General features: G+C 55.9%; 1 protein-coding gene across 2 annotated transcripts; it reads left to right on the forward strand.

The window, feature by feature from the left end:
• Positions 1 to 513: 513 nt before the first annotated feature.
• Positions 514 to 18663, forward strand: CTSZ (cathepsin Z). Of its 2 annotated transcripts, none has more exons than XM_081559387.1 (6): positions 514 to 1643; positions 9846 to 10009; positions 14054 to 14233; positions 15961 to 16111; positions 16724 to 16886; positions 18111 to 18663. In XM_081559387.1, exons 1-6 carry the CDS (start codon positions 1609 to 1611, stop codon positions 18219 to 18221), a joined length of 804 nt encoding a protein of 267 aa, XP_081415513.1. In that variant the 5' UTR covers positions 514 to 1608; the 3' UTR covers positions 18222 to 18663. The 2 variants fall into 2 exon arrangements, with proteins under 2 accessions (XP_081415513.1, XP_081415512.1); XM_081559386.1 differs by lacking the exon at positions 514 to 1643 and adding an exon at positions 9184 to 9400.

Consider the following 18663-nt stretch of genomic DNA (forward strand, 5'->3'; position numbering starts at 1 on the left):
CCCAGCCACAGTTTCCTGACACCCAGTGAGGGCCAGCCACACAGGAGATGCTCAGCCCCATGCTCCCAGCAAACCAGGCTCACCACCAGCCCGCTGCCCATCACCTCTCACCCTGCAAGCCCAAAATCCACCCATCAGCTCTTAAACTGTGTACCTTCCTACAGGCCTGGGGAGGCCCCCAATGTGAGGTCAGTGACATACGCAGGGGAGTTGTCTCCAGTGGACTTTCTGGGGAAAAGAGTCTCCAGTCCTCCCAGGAGTTCAACCACAGAGCCAAGAGCTGAGCTGAGCACTGGGAGGGAAACCCACAGGTGGGGAAGAAGGACTTTGTCCCATGGTGCCAGCCTCAGGACCACTGCTGTCTGTTGTCCAGTGATCTCACCGGTCACGTGCAGACTAAGAGTTCTATGACCCTTGGACAGGTCCTGGACCAGGGAAGAGTTGCTGTAAGGGACATGAAGGGGACAATTGTGGACATTTGAGCACAGACTGTGTAGATAGGATAATAACATTGCAGCCACGTTATATTTCCTGAACTTGATCTTGGCCTGGGGACTGCGTGCATGCAAGCCCTTGTTTTCAGGAGACACTTTGAGGTATTCAAGGTCACCACGCAACTTTCTCTGAAACAGCAGGGCAACGATGACTGAGTGACTCATGGAGAGAGAGGTTAAGCAAACTGGGACGTGTTAAGAGTTGGTGAATCTTTCCAAACTTGGAAATGAGATGAGGACTCTTGCGACATGTCTCTTCGTTTGGAAAGCTCTTTCTACTCCAAGTTGAATGACCACATCATTCACACCTGTGTCTGCTCCAAACTTGGCTGCCCCCAAGGTAAAGAGGAGGTGGTGTAAATACAAGAGAAGAAATATGCATGTGCTTAGCAGTATTTTTCACAAATTAAAAAATATACAGCAGGGGGGATAAATTCAGAAGTTGAGTTTTCCTTTCTTTTGGCTGCGATGTGTCTTAGTTGCAGCATATGAGATCTATTTCCCTGAGCAGAGAGCAAACCCAGGTCCCCTGCATTGGGAGAGTGGAGTCTTAGCCACTGGACCACCAGGGAAGTCCCAGGGGGTTGGGATTAACAGATAAACACTACTATATATAAAATAAATAACCAACAAGGACCTACTGTACAGCACAGGGAACTCGACTCAATATTTTGTAATAAATTTTAAGGGAAATTATCTGAAAAAGAATAGATATTTATTTTTAAAAAAATCACTGTGCTAAACACCTAAAACTAACACAATGTAGTTAAATATATATTAAGAAATACACACACACACACACACACACACAGAATGAGCCTTTCAACTCCCATGGACGTCACCCCACTCACCTTTACTCCTTCCTCTTCCCTCGGTGCCCCCACCTGCCCTGCCCGCCCTCCCCGGCCCAGCAGGCCCCTGCATCTCTGAGGCTGGAGCAGGAGGCAGACCCTGGGGGGTCAGGGACACCCACCCTCTGGTGGCCCCAGAGCTTTGGTGGCAGTTTCCAACACTCAGCCTTGTTTGCTCATCACTTATATTCCTTCCTTATCTCCCCAACAGCCTGGGAGTTGCTGCATCGCTTCACCTTCGAGTACCCAAAGTGCCTCAGTCAATGTTTGCTGAGTGCAGACCAACAGCTGGGCAAGGGTGAGCAGCCCCACTCAGAAGGGCAAGCTTCCCCACAGCCAATAATGTGTTTATTCAGGAGTGTGTCCTAACGGGCGGGGCAGGACTCTCTCCTCCTTCCCTAGGAGGTGGTCCAGGCTGAACGTGTGAACAGTTCCAGGGAACAGGGATGTCGGGATGGTACATGGAGTCAGCACAGACCTACTTTGGGAAGTTGCAGGAGGCGGCGGGGGGCAGAGCTGCTGGGAGGGTCTGGGGGTGTCCTCTATCTGTGTTTTCACTCGCGCCGGAGGAGTGCAGTCCAGCAAGCTGGGCGCCCCCAGCCTCCACCCTGGAGCACCCTCCTTGGGTCACCTGAGTTTGCCAGAATTCCAGATGAGTGCTTAAAAGGTTTTTCTGTTAATGGTGGCAAAAAGGGGGAAGAAGAGGAACCGTTTGCTCTGATTCCAGTGGGGCCAGCGGTGTTTACTCAGCCTGGGCGGCGTGCGCTGTCAGGGGTGGGGGCTGATGGCGGGGGGCAGATGCCAGGCAAGGAGGCTGGGATTGGGGGCCCACTCCCTCAAACCTGGAAAGCCCAAGTCAGCGGAAAGGACTGAGCAGCCCTCAACCATTGCACTGGCAGCGTTTTTTGAGTTAGCTTCACATGATGGAAGGCAGGGATGCAACTGACTGTGTAGACGCCACTGTCTCCCTGGGCCTGGGTCCTGAGTGCCTACTATGTGTCTGGCCTGAGCTGCTGCGGGTGCAGGAGTTAACATGTCGGGTAGCACCAAGAGGCAGGACACATGATGGGGCTGACACCAGCCTGTCTCTGCCCCTCTGTCCTTATTTATGAAGGTACCTGCTCCCCTGGGGAACACGCGCCCCTGTGGCTGCTAGGTTATCGAGAGCCAGTGAGGTAGTGAAGACACAATGCCTTTCTCAGGCCCCTAGGAGTGCCCCCTTCCTGACACACAGGTAAACAGGCCCCCATGGGAGACCCAAGGTCTGCTCTCCTGCCAGGCAGAAGGTGACCCCTTGCCCTGAAGCACAGCAAGGGATTCCGCGATGAGTGACAAAGCCATCTTCTCCCTCAAGAAGGGCTGGGACAAAGGCAGGTGGCAGTGATAGGGCCTGAACCGAGTTCCAGGGGGGCAGAGGGCAGGAGCTCCTTGCACGCTGGGGGTGACCCCACACACCCAAGGACCCTGGGGATGATTAAGTACCCTCAGGCCAGCCCTTCATTGTGAGGAGCAGCCCTCAACAAGATGCTGTGGCAGCAAGCCCCTTCCTGGATGACACTCGGGTCTATTATGGGAACAGGACCAAGATGATAAGGAAAACCAGTGTCATCAAGAAACCCCACATCAGCTGCTCCCAGACTTCCTGCGGAGGTGACCCCAATGGTCTGACAGAGCTCCCCACATCCTCCACTCGGCAAATGAACTTCAAGTAAGAGAAAAACAAAGTTCTCAGCGAATTCATTGATTTCATCCGCCCTGAGCTTCCACTTCTGAGTGCATCAAAGTTCCTTGCATAACTTAGAGAACACTGGTGAATTACAGTGTTTGCTTGTGATTCAGAGGCAGAAATTTTTCCAAATGTCTTAGTAAGAAAATGACATCTGAGAGGCCATTAGGAGTGACTCAACGGATGTGGGCAGATCATCAGATGAACTGAGTTCCACTTGCCTGTACTCTCCTCCTCGAGCATTCTCCTACTGTAAAAGAAAGTTCTGGGAGAATGAATAAGTAACTGCAAAAAGAGAAAAAGTAACCAAGAAACTAGTTACTGCTTTTCTTTAAGCCATGCTGCCCAGCTCCACGGAGGAGTTTGAGACCTTCTCTTCCTTGGGTGCCCCACACCGATGGCTCCCCATCCCTCTCCAGCCTCAAGTCCAGAATGGGGATGACATGCCATCTCTTAGGTACATTGAGAATCAGCATCCTGGGTTGTGGCACCTCTGATTTGCAGGAGGAAATACACACACACTTCCCGTGAGCCGCCATGATTCTGAGGTGTACGGAAACATTAACCTCCTCATTCATATCTCTCCCATCTCCCAAGGTGTGCAGCTCCTGATAAGCCATGTTCAGTGGCAGAAAAAGAGATAAGCACAACACGGATGAAATCAAACAAAAATATATATTTCCTCAAGCCCAGTGTTTGTCCAAGAAACCTCCGCTGTACAAGCCTCAGAAATCTATTTGTTTAGCCAACAAATGTTGGCTGAGTACTCTTTGAGGAACTCAGAAGAGCTTGAGGGACCTCAGAAATGTAGGAAATGTGGTCCCTGCCCTCCAGGGAGGAGAGACTCACCTGCCAAACCTCCCTTCTCTGTTCTTTACCAAGTGCTCTGCCACCATCTCTCTTGCTGCACCCACCTCCGGTCAAAGGTCCATAGAGTCAAAGCTATGGTTTTTTTCCAGTAGTCGTGTATAGATATGACAGTTGGACCATAAAGAAGGCTGAGTGCCAAAGAATTGATGCTTTCAAGTTGTGGTGTTGGAGAAGACTCTTCAGAGTCCCTTGGACAGCAAGGAGATCAAACCAGTCAGCCCTAAAGGAAATCAACCCTGAGTATTCGTTGAAAGGACTGACGCTGAAGCTCCAATACTTTGGCTACCTGATGCGAAGAGCCGACTCATTGGAAAAACCCCTGATGCTGGAAACGATCGAGGGCAGGAGGGGAAGGGGGGGACAGAGGATGAGATGGTCAGAAGGCATCACCGACTCAATGGACGTGAATCTGAGCAAGCTCCTGGAGATAGTGAAGGATAGAGGAGCCTGGTGTGCTGCAGTCCATGAGGTCACAGTCGGACACAGCTTAGCGACTGAACAACAAGTCAGGGGATGGTTCTTTCATTTGGTGGAAGAGACTGAAGCTCTGAGAGGGACCTGACAGGTTGACACGTGTCCCAGGATGACACGGCAGAACCAGAGATGGTTCTAAAAAGATGATTCCAGGTGTGGAGAGGCAAGTCGGCCAGACAGCCTTTATCCAGGCCTCCTCCTCACCTCTGGTCCATAACTGGGTCCTGCCAGCCCTGCCGCCCATCTCAGCATCTCTCCAGCAGAATCAGTAACCCACCACCAGCAGCAGCTCTCCCGCCCACAACCACAATAGCCTCTAACTGACCACCCCCCCGCCCCAGCCTTCCATCCTTCTCCCCAGAGGGAGCTCATAGAACATAAAGACCTCACCACTGCTCCCCAGGAAACTAGCGGCCACCAGGGTAAAACCACCCCTCTCACCGCAGCTGATATATTGTTCTGATTGATGGGGAAACCCCTGGGGTGAGTGGGGAACAGGGAGGGAGTCACAGGAGGCGGAGACACAGGCCTGGCCCAGGAAGGGAGGGACGAGGGAGGGCTGGGTGGGACTTGGCGGCGGAGGAGGAGCCCTGTACTTGAGGACAGTGGCCTTTGGGAAGCAGGAAGCTGGCCTTAGATCCCAGAGCACAGCAGCTGAGAGGTGCGTTTACAACCCAGGGACCTCGCCCAGCCTCCTTCTTCTCCAGCCATCTCTGAGGCCACTTGGTCACACCTACCCAGAGTGTCCGCCTTTCAAGGTCCTTGCGCATGCTTGAAAAGTCCAGCACTTTCCACGGCTGTGTCCTCGTCAGTCAATCCCAACTCGCAGAATGGCTAAGAGAACCACCCCAGAGCAAACTCCCAGAGGCCCCGTCTCTGGATCCAGCTCTTTCTACTTGGACACTCTTCCTGTTTCCACGTGGCCCCTTACCAGAATGTCCACTCCTGGCAGACGGGGAGTGACACTCCTGTGTCCCCAGGGCTGGGACAATGATGTGGCGCAACTTAGGTTCTCAGCATACTTGCCAACATCCCTTTTGGGTCCCAGAAGACTGGATCCAGTGAACGAGGCAGGCCACACTGCAAGGGCTCCTGGGCAGGCTCCTGGGTGGGTCTGATGGGACCTGCCGGGTGGACAGTGGGTGGCATGCTCTGAAGGTGAGACTGACAGGCCAGTCTCACAAATGTGACCCCCAGGAGGCGAGTCCCCTCCCAAGCCAGTCTGTGTGACCAGCAGAGGGTATGGTGGCAATGGCGTTTGGGGACCACATTCACGGCACAGGGTCAGCATGAACATCTAACCGAGTGACTGTGTGGACAGAGGAGCAGCTGGTGAGGGACCCAAGTTGCCCACGAGCCAGACATGCCACCCAGCACACCAGCACCCATCACAATAAAGGCAGTATCCAAGACATGGTTCAGCCCAGGAAGGTGAGAGAATAGGAAGTGTCTGCCGTCTGCCAGTGGAGGGCAGGCAGCATGGCATGAGCCAAGGAGGAGCAGAGGGCTCGGAGGCAAGTCCAGTAAATGAAAACTCACCTGTGTTCTCCTTGTGTACGTGGGGAGGCTGGGTCGCCCCCGCCTGGCTGCAAGGTGTGAGAGATTTCTTTATCAGGATGAGGAGACAAATCAACCTTATTTTTAGAAATGAATAGGCTTTTGTGTCATGACCTTGCATCACATGTTTGCCAGGAGACTTTATGGGGCAATAAAAAAGAAGAACAGCCTAGATTCAAACCCGCCACCCATGAACCTCGGTCTGAGTACAGGTCTCTCGTCCTCTCTGGAGCCTCAGTCTCCCCACCTGTAAAATGGGTGACAGCATCAGATTCCCATCTCACAGGCTTGTGCCAAGGATCAAATGAGAGAAGACTTTCCCAGACAGGAGCTGTCTAGACTGACTTTGCATCTGCCTTCGGGCACGGCTGAGCGGCAGGGACGAATCAGTTACTCAGTTACAGGCCGGATTCCTGAGCCTGTGTCCATAAGGCAGATAAGACGAGTCATTATCCATAAAACACCCTCCCAGACATGCAGAGCAGTGGTGGCGTCAGGAAGAGACAGAAATTTCATATCTGCAGGGTCCCCAAACCTGCAACTCAGGTGCACCTGCTCTGGGGAGAGATGAGCAGGTGGGCGGGGCAGCCAGTCCAGCAACTCGTTCCTCTCTGCAGTCCCAGCAGGTTTTGAGTTTCATCTGTGCACCTTCAGAGAGCTCCTGGAGTCAAACGCCCTCCCTCAACAGACCGCAGCCCTGAGGGACTCCCAAAGTGACGCGGCCAGCTCATCCCTCAGAGCTGGGAGCCAGGCAGACGTAAATCCGTGGACCAGAGCCAACTTTCAGGGGAAGAAACGGGCTAGAGGCTTGACTCCACGTGGTGCACCCATCACAGGTGCTGAAGAGGCGGAGCAGGTCTCAGAACTCACTCACTTCTTCTTGCCTTGCAAGTTGTGGTTTCAAATGTCTGGCCTCCCTCCCTGCTCCACTTGCTAGATTTTCCCATCATCCTCTGAGTCTGCATAGCTTCCAGGGCAGGGAAACCCTGGTATACCACCACCTGTCAGCCTGAAAATGTCACTGTCCCTCCCTTTAACCTGCCTTCTCCAGGGCCCAATGCATTACCACTGCCCTACTCTGACCCTTCTGCAGACCCTGGCCTACAGAGGTTGCATCATCAGGCAGGCCCAGCTCCAGAATGTGCAGCTCAAAATGAAAATGCGGGACGTTGGCAGACCAGCATCTCACCAAGTGCTCAGGGCTCTGTTGATGTCAGGTGTCACATGCCCACGATACCAGCCCTGACCATAATACCAATGTGCGTGGACCTCCTACGAGAAGCCCAGAACACCTTCAGAGCATCCAGGTCCCCCAACACTGCAGGAACGGAAGAGCTTATAACCCGGCACATTTCCACCCAGCATCAGGGATGCAGCCCCAGACCTCATAGCACTCACCTGAGGTGGGGCCAAGGGGCCATCTGTGTCCCGTGTTGCACCTCTTGGGCCCTGACCATCTATGGGCACTTGGGAGGTCCCCACAACATTCATCACCCTACAACAGGGGGACCACTGTGGACATTCTTCAGCAACTATCAGCTTTTATGATTTTTTAAAATGTTTATTTATTTATTTATTTTTGACTGTGCTGGATCTTCGTGTTGGCTCAGGCTTTTCTCTAGTTGTGGCGAGTGGGGGCTACTCTCCAGCACACGAACTTCTCACTTCCTCTCTTGTTGAGGAGCACGGGCTCTGGAGCACAGGCTCAGTAGTTGCAGCTCATGGGCCTAGTTGCCCCCGTGGCATGTGGGATCTTCCTAGGTCAGGGATCAAACCCATGTCTCCCGCATTGTCAGGCAGATTCTTTAACACTGCACTACCCGAGAAGCTCATATTTTTCTTTAAAGGAGACCCATAACCCACCTCTTAGGAAGACCCCACTTGGATGGTGGACGTCACTGTGGTCACCTGGGACAACCCTGCTGGCTTGTTTCCTCTTATGGATGGAGGACCCATGGGCTGGTTCACCTTGGCTGTGGAGGAGAGACATGAGGGATGGGGAAACCCCGGCTGGAAACTCCCTTCCCACACCTGCTGCACCCGGGGAAAGGGAAAGGCTTTGGGACCAGGCCCAGGACAGATGCTGGGGCAAGGACCAAGGAGCCAACTTTCCAAGAAGATAAAGGACACCTCAGTGGATAGAGGCCATGTCTACATGTCGCCTCAGAGACAGCCTCTCAGGAGCAGGGACCAAACCCTCCTGAGATCCCATGGGCACCTCAGGGCTTCCAAGGGTGGCCACAGAAATGGCTGGAGGTCCGCAAGGCAGCTACTGTGATTTCTGTGTGCAGGCTTGGTGCCAGCAGAGCAAAAGACAGGGACCGGGGGAGGGGGAGGTGTCCATGTGGTAAGAACAGGGTCCCCACATTGGAGGACCCTATACCAACACTGGACCCTAGAATAAAAAGACTGAACCCTTTCTCCCAAGACCAGGGAGGCCATTCTGTGGCTGGCTCAGATGACCACCAGTCACGAGGAGCCGGAGGAGGAGGAAACTCTTGAGTTAGGAAACCCAGGCCCCTGGGGTCACACTTCTGCTTTCGGTTGAAGGTGAAATTCTTTGTTAGCAGAAGCCTCCCCGGGCAGCTTTGGAAGCTGGCAGGGAGAAAGATTCCAGCTCCAAGTGAAATTTTCCTTGAGGGGCCTTTTCTAGAAGGATCCGGTCTTCCTTCTCTGTGTAGGGGCAACGTCTCTCCAGAAAGGATCTCGGCCTCAGGGAAAGCTAGGGTGCTAGGGTGCTCAGTCGTGTCTGACTCTTTTGCAACCTCTGGGACTGTAGCCTGCCAAGCTCCTCTGTCCATGGGATTCTCCAGGGAGGAATACTAGAGTGGGTTGCCATGCCCTCCTCCATCAGGAAGCTAGAATAGGGCGCAGTTCTGTGGGGGAGACCCCTGCCCATCATCCCTGGAGGCTGGACCTAGGCGGGATGCGGGGATCCCAGGCATCTCTCCGGACCAAAGGGTCCCAACATGCCAAGGCTAGGGGCGGGGGGTGCCTAAGAATGAATGAGGTATGAGAGATCAGAGGCAAGACGCAGGTGGCGGGGTCGGGGCGGGGTCCGCCGAGGCCTGGCGCGTGACCCGAGCCCAGACGGGCCGGGCGGCCGGGCGGGGCGGGGCCGGGTCACCGGGGGCAGCCGCGCGCCCCGCCCCGGGGGAGTGTCCCGCCGGGCGCAGACACATTAAGTGCCTGCGGGCCGGGGCGGAAGCCTGCGGAGGGGTGACCGGCGCGAGATCCGAGTTAGGATTCGAGTCGGGGTCCGATCGCACCCTTGAGGGAGCCATGGCGTCGTCCGGGCCTCTGGTGCAGCCGCTGCTGCTGCTGCTCGTGCTGCTGGCGGGCGCAGCGCGGGCCGGCCTCCACTTCCGCCCTGGCCGCGGCTGCTACTGGCCTCTGCGGGGGGACCGGCTCACCCAGCTGGGGCGCAGGTCGGGGCGGCTGGGGGGGGCCTGCTCATCTCCTGGGGCTGCGCGCACTCTGCCGCCTGGGGAACCCTGCCGCCTCCTTGGGGTGCCAGCAACCAGGGCGCCCTGCTTCCCTTGACCTCTGGGGGTCAGGGCCAGCCCCTAGGCTTTGGGGGCGCCCTCTGTCACTTGTGCGGGGTTGGACGGGCCTCACCCGTGCTGGAAGCAGGCCAACCTCGCCGACCTGCATTTGGGGCGTTGCTGGCCGGAGCAGTCTGGTTCCTGCATTGGGGGTGGGGGTGGGGGTGGGGGGGTACCCTGCCAGCTTCAGAGTCTGAGAGGGCGTGAGATGGGTCTCTTCCATTCCCTCTCACCCTCCCACTGGGGAGGATGTCTAGGCCCCCCACCCCCACCCCAGGAGAGGGGAGAGGTGCCCAGTGCTGATTCTGTTGGTGGTGTCTGTTCCCAGGACGTACCCCCGGCCTCATGAGTACCTGTCCCCATCGGATCTCCCCAAGAGCTGGGACTGGCGCAGCGTGAATGGGGTCAACTACGCCAGTGTCACCAGAAACCAGCACATTCCCCAGTACTGCGGCTCCTGCTGGGCACATGGCAGCACCAGTGCCATGGCAGGTAGGTCAAGGGCCAGCAAGGCCCATCCAGCTGCCTTCCTGTCAGCATGGGTGGCTGCAGCCCAGGGTCCTGGGGATTCAACCTGGAATGGGGAGGGGGGTGTCTGTGTCAGGCCTCGGGGAGCGGATCTGGGGCCTTGTGCGTGCCCAGCAGTCACAGAACTGAAGCCCGGTGACAAATGGCTCCCGGGCCCTTATCTGTCTCAAAGCTTGTAACCTGGGCCATTGGGGCCCAAACCACAGACTCGCTCAACCCCCTGCTGGAATTGAGCATGTGAACGTGAAGCTGCTTTTCAGGGTAGTTAATATTTGAAATGAATGCTTGTCCTGGGCTGGGGTTATTTAGCAAGGCCAGCTTTCTTCTCATCTGGACCTTAGCCGCCTGGCCACAGTGAGGGCCCGAAGGCTTGAGGCTTGGAAGGACGGGACATCAGAGGTTCACACCACTTGAGCAGGCTGCTGAGCCTGCCTGGGAGGGTGGGCTGCAGACTTCACACCAGCCTGGGCCTTCCGGCAACCCGGGGTTGCCACACTAGAATCTGTGGAACTCCTGCCCTGAGGCACTGTGTGCACGGCAGACTGACCACAGTGTGGCTACTGCCACCGGCCAACGTTTCGCGTATCATTGAAGCTTCCTGACTGCCCTGTGATTGCTCTCACTTTGTAGATGAGGAAACCAAGGCTCCTGGTTGAGCGGTCAGGAAACTAGGCCTTTGTGGGAGCGTGAGTGACAGCCGGGACCTGAGCCCAGAAGCTGGGCTGCCTTGAGGGTGAAGAGTGGGGGGATCTGGACCCCAGGGTCCACCACTGTAGCAGGGGCAGCTGGTGGGTCTCCTTGGTGGCCCTGCCCCATCTCTTCTGGGGGCTGGGTGGTACTTCTGACCCTTCAGAAAGGAGGAGGGAAGGGGCTGGTAGGCTGAGCCCCATTTTTAGCTGGGGAGGCCCCCACTGACTGAGATGGAGATGGACAGGGCCCCTGGAGAATGTGGAGCCAGAGTCTTAACCAAGGAGCCACTGGGAGACGTCTAGGCTGGGCAGGCAGGGAGGGTGTGGGCAGCCTTGAGCCCAAAGCTCGTGGAAAAGGCCTGGCAAGAATGGCGCTCACTGGCCTAGAGGAACTGAGAGGGCCTTTGTGGTGGGGGCGTGAGGGTGCGGCAGGGGAAGCTGAGAAGGTCACCAGGGGCCCTGTGCCCAGGGGAGGGGCCTGGCGGAAGCCTGAGGGATCTTAGGAGGGAGTCACAAGCCAAAGTTTGCATCTATAAAGGAACACAGTGCCTAGAAGGGCTGTCTGGTCCATTGACCTTTCCCTGTTCAGAGGTCAAACCTCCACTGACCGGAGTGGACCCTCCTGGGCAGACAAACAATGGCTTCCCCCTCCCAACCCTCAAATGTCCTCCCTAGCAGCAGACATCCTCTTCCTCTTTCACTGAGAAAACAGAAGCCCCCAGAAGGGGACTTCCAGGGTGCCGGCCCAGCTGCCGCCTACCACAGCTAGTCATAGTTCCCCTGCCCTCCCATCCCTGGGCGTCCACCATCTGAGCCCCTGGCTGAGGCCACTCCTGCCGATACCCACCCCTGCCCATCGCTGAACCCCACTCCACCTCCAGCTGCCACCCCACTTCTGGGCTCTCAGAGGTGCCTGCAGCCCCCACTTCCTCTCTTGCCTCCTCAAACCCCTCCAGCCACACCTCCAGCTCCTTGCCAAGGTCTCCAGCACGGGGCCGCCATGGGTAGGCCAGGTGGTCGCCCCCTGGCCTTGCCCTGCCTGATTGTGCTTGATCCGTGACCCCCCACCCCAATGCTTTCCTGGCTTTCAGTCACAGTAGGCCCCTGATCTCTGCTTCCCTGGACGCTTCAGACCCTCTTACTGGCTCCTCATCCTCCCAACTTAACTTCTGAACATTGGGTTCCCAGGACCCTACATCTGGACTTAGCCTTCATGTCCACCTGATGCTCTCCCTCTCGCTTGGACACCTGACACCTCAAACCTCACCTGCTCCTCCTTTCCACCACCACCCTCACCAAACCAGTTCTTCCCCAGCCTCCTGATCACTCCAGGAGAACGCCTTCCTTCCCTCACTCCGGCTGAAGCCCAGAAGTAGGCAGGCCACCTGTTTTTTACCTTCGGACAATCAGGCCATAGGGCTGGGCTCTCCCTTCAAGGTATATCGAGGATTCTGCTGGAACTGGGCCCTGGCCCTGCTGCTCCTCTGCCGCCCCGCCTCGGGCCTCAAACAGCTCCGACCCAGGCTGGCCTGGGGCCCTTTCTGTCTTGCTTGAAACTGTTTTAAGATTTTGGGCAGATTAGCCAAAACCCTGACTTGCCCGCAGACCGTATGTTAGCTGACTCCTTATTTGGTGTTGGGACCCAGTTTGGATGTCAAGAGCTGAAGAATGGGAGGGTGCCCTCAGGCCCAGCCCCTGCCCCCTCCCATGGGTGCCCCCCCACTGTCTGTCTGCATTCCCCATCCTCTCCCCTCTTTTCCTGGCAGCACTGTATCTAGTGCTGCCGTGGCTCATCTCCCCGACCACATGAAGCTCACAGGATGGGAGCTTTGTTTTGCTCACTGAACAGGGCCTGGCGCACAGTAGGTGACCAGGCAGCCGTGGATGAGCAGGGAAGATGAGGGGCAGAAAGGGGAAGTGCCAAGTGCAACCCTCCAGGAGTGGGTCAGGTGGAGATTGGTTGGGAAACAGTAGTGGGGGCGAAGGGGGCCCTCATCCCACCTCCAGGCCTTGCCCAATGTGCGGCCAGGATGGAGAACCTCCACGTTCATGGCAAGGGGGCTTCCAGGGGTCAGCAGCCAAGGTGAGGCTGCAATCAGTAAAACCTCAGTGAGTTCATTTAGGCAGCTGGTATTTACTGAGCAGGCTTCCCAGGTGATGCAGTGGTAAAGAACCCACTTGCCAGTGCAGCAGACACAAGGGACGTGGGTTCGATCCCTGGGTCAGGAAGATCCCCTGGAGTAGGAAATGGCAACCCACTCCAGTATTCTTGCCTGGAGAATCCCGTGGACAGAGGAGCCTGGTGGGTCACAGTCCATGGGGTCGCAAAGAGCTGGACACGACTGAACGCATTTATTTACTGAGCACCAACGACGTGCCAGGCAGCATAGGAGCTACGCTATGCCAGCACTGCGGGAGGGAGATGGGCCATTAACAAGGGGGCTGAGGGGTAGGGTTAATGGGTGAAATGATGTCAGCTGGAGGGTCAGCAAGGCTGGGGAGGGATTGTGAGGGTTGAAGGCAGACGGCTGTGGGAGGGTGCTGAGCAGGGGCTTGGGGAGACCTGTCGGGGGCAGGGGGTTGGCCACATGAGGCTCTGTAGAGGTGTCTGCAGTAGAGCCCTGGGGGAGTGTGGTCTGGGCACTGCGGAAAGAGCTGGGGCACTGCTGGTGACTGGCTGTGGGTTCCAAAAGGCCGAGGGCAGGTCACAGGGGCGGATGCAGAGCCCTATGGGCCCAGAGCCTGGGAGGTGACCCCAGGGATGTAGGCGGGCATGGGACTGCGGGAGGGAAGGAAGGAAGCGCCTGGAGGGGGCTGCTGGGGGGTGGAGGACCTGGCTGCTGGCTTGGTGAGTTCCGACTTAGAGGTGGGAGCTCAAGGTGTGGGCCGGCGTGGATGGTTGTGGGATCATCACCCCAGGAGGTGGCAAATGAGGTGGCCGACTAGGGTAGGACTGGCTATAGGGTCCCCAGGATTCTGCGTGTGCAGGGAAAGGGGCGTGGCCACCCTCAGCTGCCTGTGGGGTGTGTGGGCCTAGGTGCGTGGGGAATGAGAAGGGTCACCCCACTGGCCCCTGGTCTGGACTCTCCAGTGCCCTAGAGGGGGCTGGTCTCTAGCAGCCTTCAGGCAGGACACCCCTGAAGCTGTCCTGGTAGTTGGCAGTGGGGGTCGGCATCAGTGCTGAGAAGGGGCATGGAGGAGAGAGCAGAGGCCCCTGGGGAGGAGGGGAGCGCCCTGAGGAGAGGGATGCAGGGCCCACCCAGCCCCGAACGGCAGGCAAGCGGGTGGGTGCCGACCCATGTGGCTGCTGTCCCCGCAGACCGGATCAACATCAAGAGAAAGGGGGCATGGCCATCCACACTGCTGTCAGTGCAACACGTGATTGACTGCGGCGGCGCGGGCTCCTGTGAGGGGGGCAACGACCTGCTGGTGTGGGAGTACGCCCACCGGCACGGCATCCCCGACGAGACCTGCAACAACTACCAGGCCAAGGACCAAGGTAGGCACCGCTCACCCCGCCCCAGACACAGGCACATGGGCACACGCACGCCTCCCTCTTCCCAGGGCAGGTGTGGTCCGGGGCCCAGGCCCACACACTTCTCAGGTCCTGTGGCCGGCCCCGGGGGAGGATGGGATGGAGCCCCCTGGGTGGGGCTGGGGGATCAGGAAGTGGGGGCCTGGTGTCCTTGTTGAGAAGACCGATGAGAAAAACTTGGGGCGGGGCTCTCCAGCCTGCGCTCAGGGTGGCCAGGCCGGGCCCTGGTGTTTGGATCTGACATTTTAGTGGTTTCACAGCCTTTGTAAGGGGAACGTGGATCCAGGGAAGAGTGTTTCCAGGAGCCGGGTGGGGAGAGCCAGTAAGCAGCAAGAGGGCCTGGCCTGAGTCACGACCCTGGGCTGAGGGCACTGCATGGACCAGTGGACACAAGCTGGCCTGCAGTCCCTGGAGCTGGCACATTCTTTTCAACCTGCTCCCCTTGGAGACCAAAGGAGAGAAAGAGTCCAAACCCCATACCCACAGTGGGTAGTTTTAAGTCTCCTATCTGAGCTCCCTCGTAACCAGAGCACAGAGCTGGGGCCAACTCAAAAGGCCTTCTGAGACAGGAAAGGAGAGGATGGGGATGAACAGGGGCCCGGGGAAGGGACTTTTCTGCCTCCCCCCATCCCATCTATAAAACGTGTGCTCCCGCCCCTGTGCCTTCTGAAGGCGCCATCCCACGCCCACGGGTGCCCCCGCCTTGCCTCCTGGCCATACTCCCAGCCAGAAAGCATCCCCCCAGACTGGTCGAGTGAGTCTTGTTGAAGCAGTAGTTGATACAGGGGTCAGAGGATCAGGGAGAGATGCCCAGGGTGAAAAGGAGAGAATTGGGGACCCAGGTGGTCTTGGGGCTCCGCTCTGCCCAGAACTGGTCGTGTCCGTCCTCGGCCAGGCCCTGGAGCCCACCTGGAACAGTAGGGCCCCTGGTTGTTTGCAGTTAAGTGGTCTTGTCTTTGTGTTAGCAAATGTGGCCACAGATCCGCCATGTTTCAGGCTGTCCTGGGCATTTGGTGTCCAAGGGGTGAAGTAAACCAACAGTTTAATCCTCAAAGAGTTTACTGTCCTGGGGGGAGAAATCTGGACAGACATGAAAATTATGGCAGAAATAGATAACATGAAAGCAGTAGAGTGGGGCTGCGGGCCAGAGGCAGGATGGACAAGGTGAGAATGCCCGAGACGGTGTGGAGTCTTCCAGATCTAACAGCCGTACTTTGTTTTGAACCCTAATTCTTGATGCCTCCTCAAATGAAGAAAATGCTTACTTTCCCCCCAGATGTGTTGACCTATTCACTAGCCAACAATATAATCTTATTAAAAGGCTGCTCCCCTTGGAAATCAAAGGAAATTACTAAAAATTATTAAAAATTAAGAATTTAATTACCCTCTATTCTCAGCTATAGAGTATTATGCAAAGGCCTTTCATCTGGCTTTAAGGAAAAGTCAAGCTTGTGAGCGCCTGCTTGGTGCTTAGTGTCGTCTTTTTGCTGAGAGCTGGGAAAGGGATGGTTATCGTGACTCCTGCAGCTGAAGGAAGAGGATTATTAAACACCTGAGCGCAAGGTGATTTATGTTATTAGCTAGTGGATGGAGCACTCAGCTAGAAAAGTGAAGATTGGGGTCTGGGCGTGCTGCTTTGTTCCATGTTAACGAGGAAAGGGTCTCACGCTGCCTCTCCATGTGGTCCCCAGAGTGTGACAAGTTTAACCAGTGCGGGACGTGCACTGAATTCAAAGAGTGCCACGTCATCCAGAACTACACCCTCTGGAAGGTCGGTGACTACGGCTCCCTTTCGGGGAGGGAGAAGATGATGGCAGAAATCTACGCCAATGGCCCCATCAGGTATGAAGCTGAGACCTCTGCCCTTGGTGGGCATGCAGGCTTCAGGTCAAGGGGACCTGGGTCATTTTCACCCCTTTTCTTCTGGCCAACTTGACCCGCAAGGCTAGAAACAGCTACCATGTGAGTTTTCTCAAAATTAAGCTCAAGGCTTTCCCAGCGGCTCAGTGGTAAAGAACCTGCCTACCAATGCAGGAGATGTGGGTTTGATCCTTGGGCTGGGAGGATCCCCTGGAGAAGGAAATGGCAAACCATTCCAGTGTTCTTGCCTGGAAAATCCCATGGACAGAGGAGCCTAGCAGCCTACAGTCCATGGGGTCACAAAAGAGCCTGAAACAACTTAGCAGCTAATGAAAAGTAAAGCTTAGCAGTCTATGTGCCCTGGTAGGATTATTGGGAAGGAGGCACATGTGTGTGGGAAGGTCCCGGGGCCCAGCCCATGCTGCGGGGCTGCCAGTACAGCAACCATAGTGGGGATGCCAGGTGAGTAACAATAGAAGTTTGGGCAGAACCGTCAGGTGTGAATTATCTGAGCTGTTCCTAACCGTGGTGAACAGTGGCCACTGAAAGCGCGCATTCTCTAAAAGTGCACCTTCTCTCCCTGCTTGCTCTCAGCTGTGGCATAATGGCAACAGACAGGATGTCTAACTACACTGGTGGCATCTACTCCGAATACAACGACCATGCCTATATAAACCACATCGTCTCCGTGGCCGGGTGGGGTGTCAGCGACGGCATGGAGTACTGGATTGTCCGGAACTCGTGGGGCGAACCATGGGTAAGACGAATCTACTGGGACTGCTCTCACGTGGATGATTTTGGGGGGTTAGTAGCTGAGAACTGCAGCCCTGAACAGTGGGGCTTCAGGCTCTAGACATGGGGTTGGAGGGCTGCTGCACTGCATGGTGTTGGGTGGGGGGCTTGCCCTGGGCATCGCAATGTGTTCAGCAGCCTCCTTGGCCGCTACCCATTTGATGCCAGGTGGTCCTTCTCCCTATTCCCCAGCTGTGACAACCACAACATCCCCAGACATCTCATGGGGGTGGGGAAGACCCTGGCTGAGGAGCCCTACATTAAGTTTCCATTTAGCTTGCTTTATTCCTTTACAACCATCTCGTTCTTTCTCTTGTCATATTTTCTAATCTCCTAAGTAATAACCGGGGTTTCCTCAAAAATACCTTTTTAAAAAAAAATTAATTTTGGCTGTGCTGGGTCTTTGTTGCTGCACGGGCTTTCTCTAGGTGCAGTGAGCAAGGGGTGCTCTTCATTGCAGTGGCTTTTCCTGTGGAACCCGGGTTCTAGGCACTCGGGCTTCACAGTAGTTGTGGTGCGTGGGCTCAGTAGTTGTAGCTCCCAGGCTCTAGAGCTGACTCAGTAGTTGTGGCACACAGGCCTAGCTGCTTTTCAGCGTGTGGAATATTCCCAGACCAGGGATCAACCCTGCATCCCCTTCATTGGCAGGTGGACTCTCATCCACTCTACCACCAGGGAAGTTCAAAACGCTATTTGAGTTGGGTTAAAAACCCAGGAGAGTTACATCAACTGCCAGAATTTTCATTTCTGAGACCTCGTATTAACGATTACAGCTTCAGACACTAATTCATTATGGTGAAATCCAGGGAAGATGATTTATGTCAAAGTGATGAAATGTCAGTATTTTTTTTCAATGACTATAAATGGGGGTAATAATAGATAGTCCAGACATCTGGTTCAAAGAGGCAACATTTTAGCTACATTAATTAGCTCTTGGTATACAGACCCATGTACCCCTTGTGTTAAGGATTAACCAAGTTTAAATATTTCACAAAAGCACTGTCTGAATGGGGGTCCTAGGAAAGGGGAGGGGCAGCTGAGCGGGTGGCTTGGACACCGCGGGTTCCCTGAGCTCGAGGTGGATTGAAGAGGGAGGAGAGGGTGTCTGCTCTGAGAGCAGACAGGGGAGGTAGGAGATGCAGGGTGTGGGAGGGTCCCCAGTCCTCACGCACAGCCCCACTCCTCACAGGGCGAGCACGGCTGGATGCGGATCGTGACCAGCACCTACAAAGGTGGGGAGGGCGCCCGTTACAACCTGGCCATCGAGGAGAGCTGCACATTTGGGGACCCCATCGTTTAAGGCATCGTTAAGCCCTTACAGAAAGGATTGCTAGAGCCGGAACCAGAGGGGATCCCGTTGTCACAGGCACTGGGGTAGCGCTGGCGTGGTTTGAAGGAACTGGGGGTTGACGTTCACGTTTGTGACAGCCAGTGATGACCCTGAGCGCCGAGGACAGACACGGGGGGAAATGCCACACAGGCTGACAGAGGGGAGAGCCAGGGAGGGGCCGGCTCCGCGCCTGCACTGGACGGGTTCCTGCCACGAGGACAAGAAGAGGGATCCGAGGGGCAGTGAACGATGTGACCTCCATAACAGATGATTTGGCAGCTGTGGTCTGCGAGGTAAAACAGCTTGGACTCACCACCAGTTCCTTTGTCACCTTGAAATCAACGGGGCACACAGGGGGGAGATGGCAATTTCAAGTTGCCTAAGTGATGAATAAAATGCACACTTCACACCA

The sequence above is a fragment of the Giraffa tippelskirchi genome, chromosome 13 (assembly GCF_054371585.1).
Source record: "Giraffa tippelskirchi isolate mGirTip1 chromosome 13, T2T-mGirTip1v1.2.pri, whole genome shotgun sequence".
Lineage (NCBI taxonomy): Eukaryota > Metazoa > Chordata > Mammalia > Artiodactyla > Giraffidae > Giraffa > Giraffa tippelskirchi.

Excerpts from the sequence above, each read along its gene's own strand:
- CTSZ (XM_081559386.1), top strand. The coding sequence starts at position 9,255 with ATGGCGTCGTCCGGGCCTCTGGTGCAGCCGCTGCTGCTGCTGCTCGTG. Across the intron at positions 10,010-14,053 it reads CAGCACCAGTGCCATGGCAG|ACCGGATCAACATCAAGAGA; the intron begins GTAGGTCAAGGG and ends CTGTCCCCGCAG. Across the intron at positions 16,112-16,723 it reads TACGCCAATGGCCCCATCAG|CTGTGGCATAATGGCAACAG; the intron begins GTATGAAGCTGA and ends GCTTGCTCTCAG.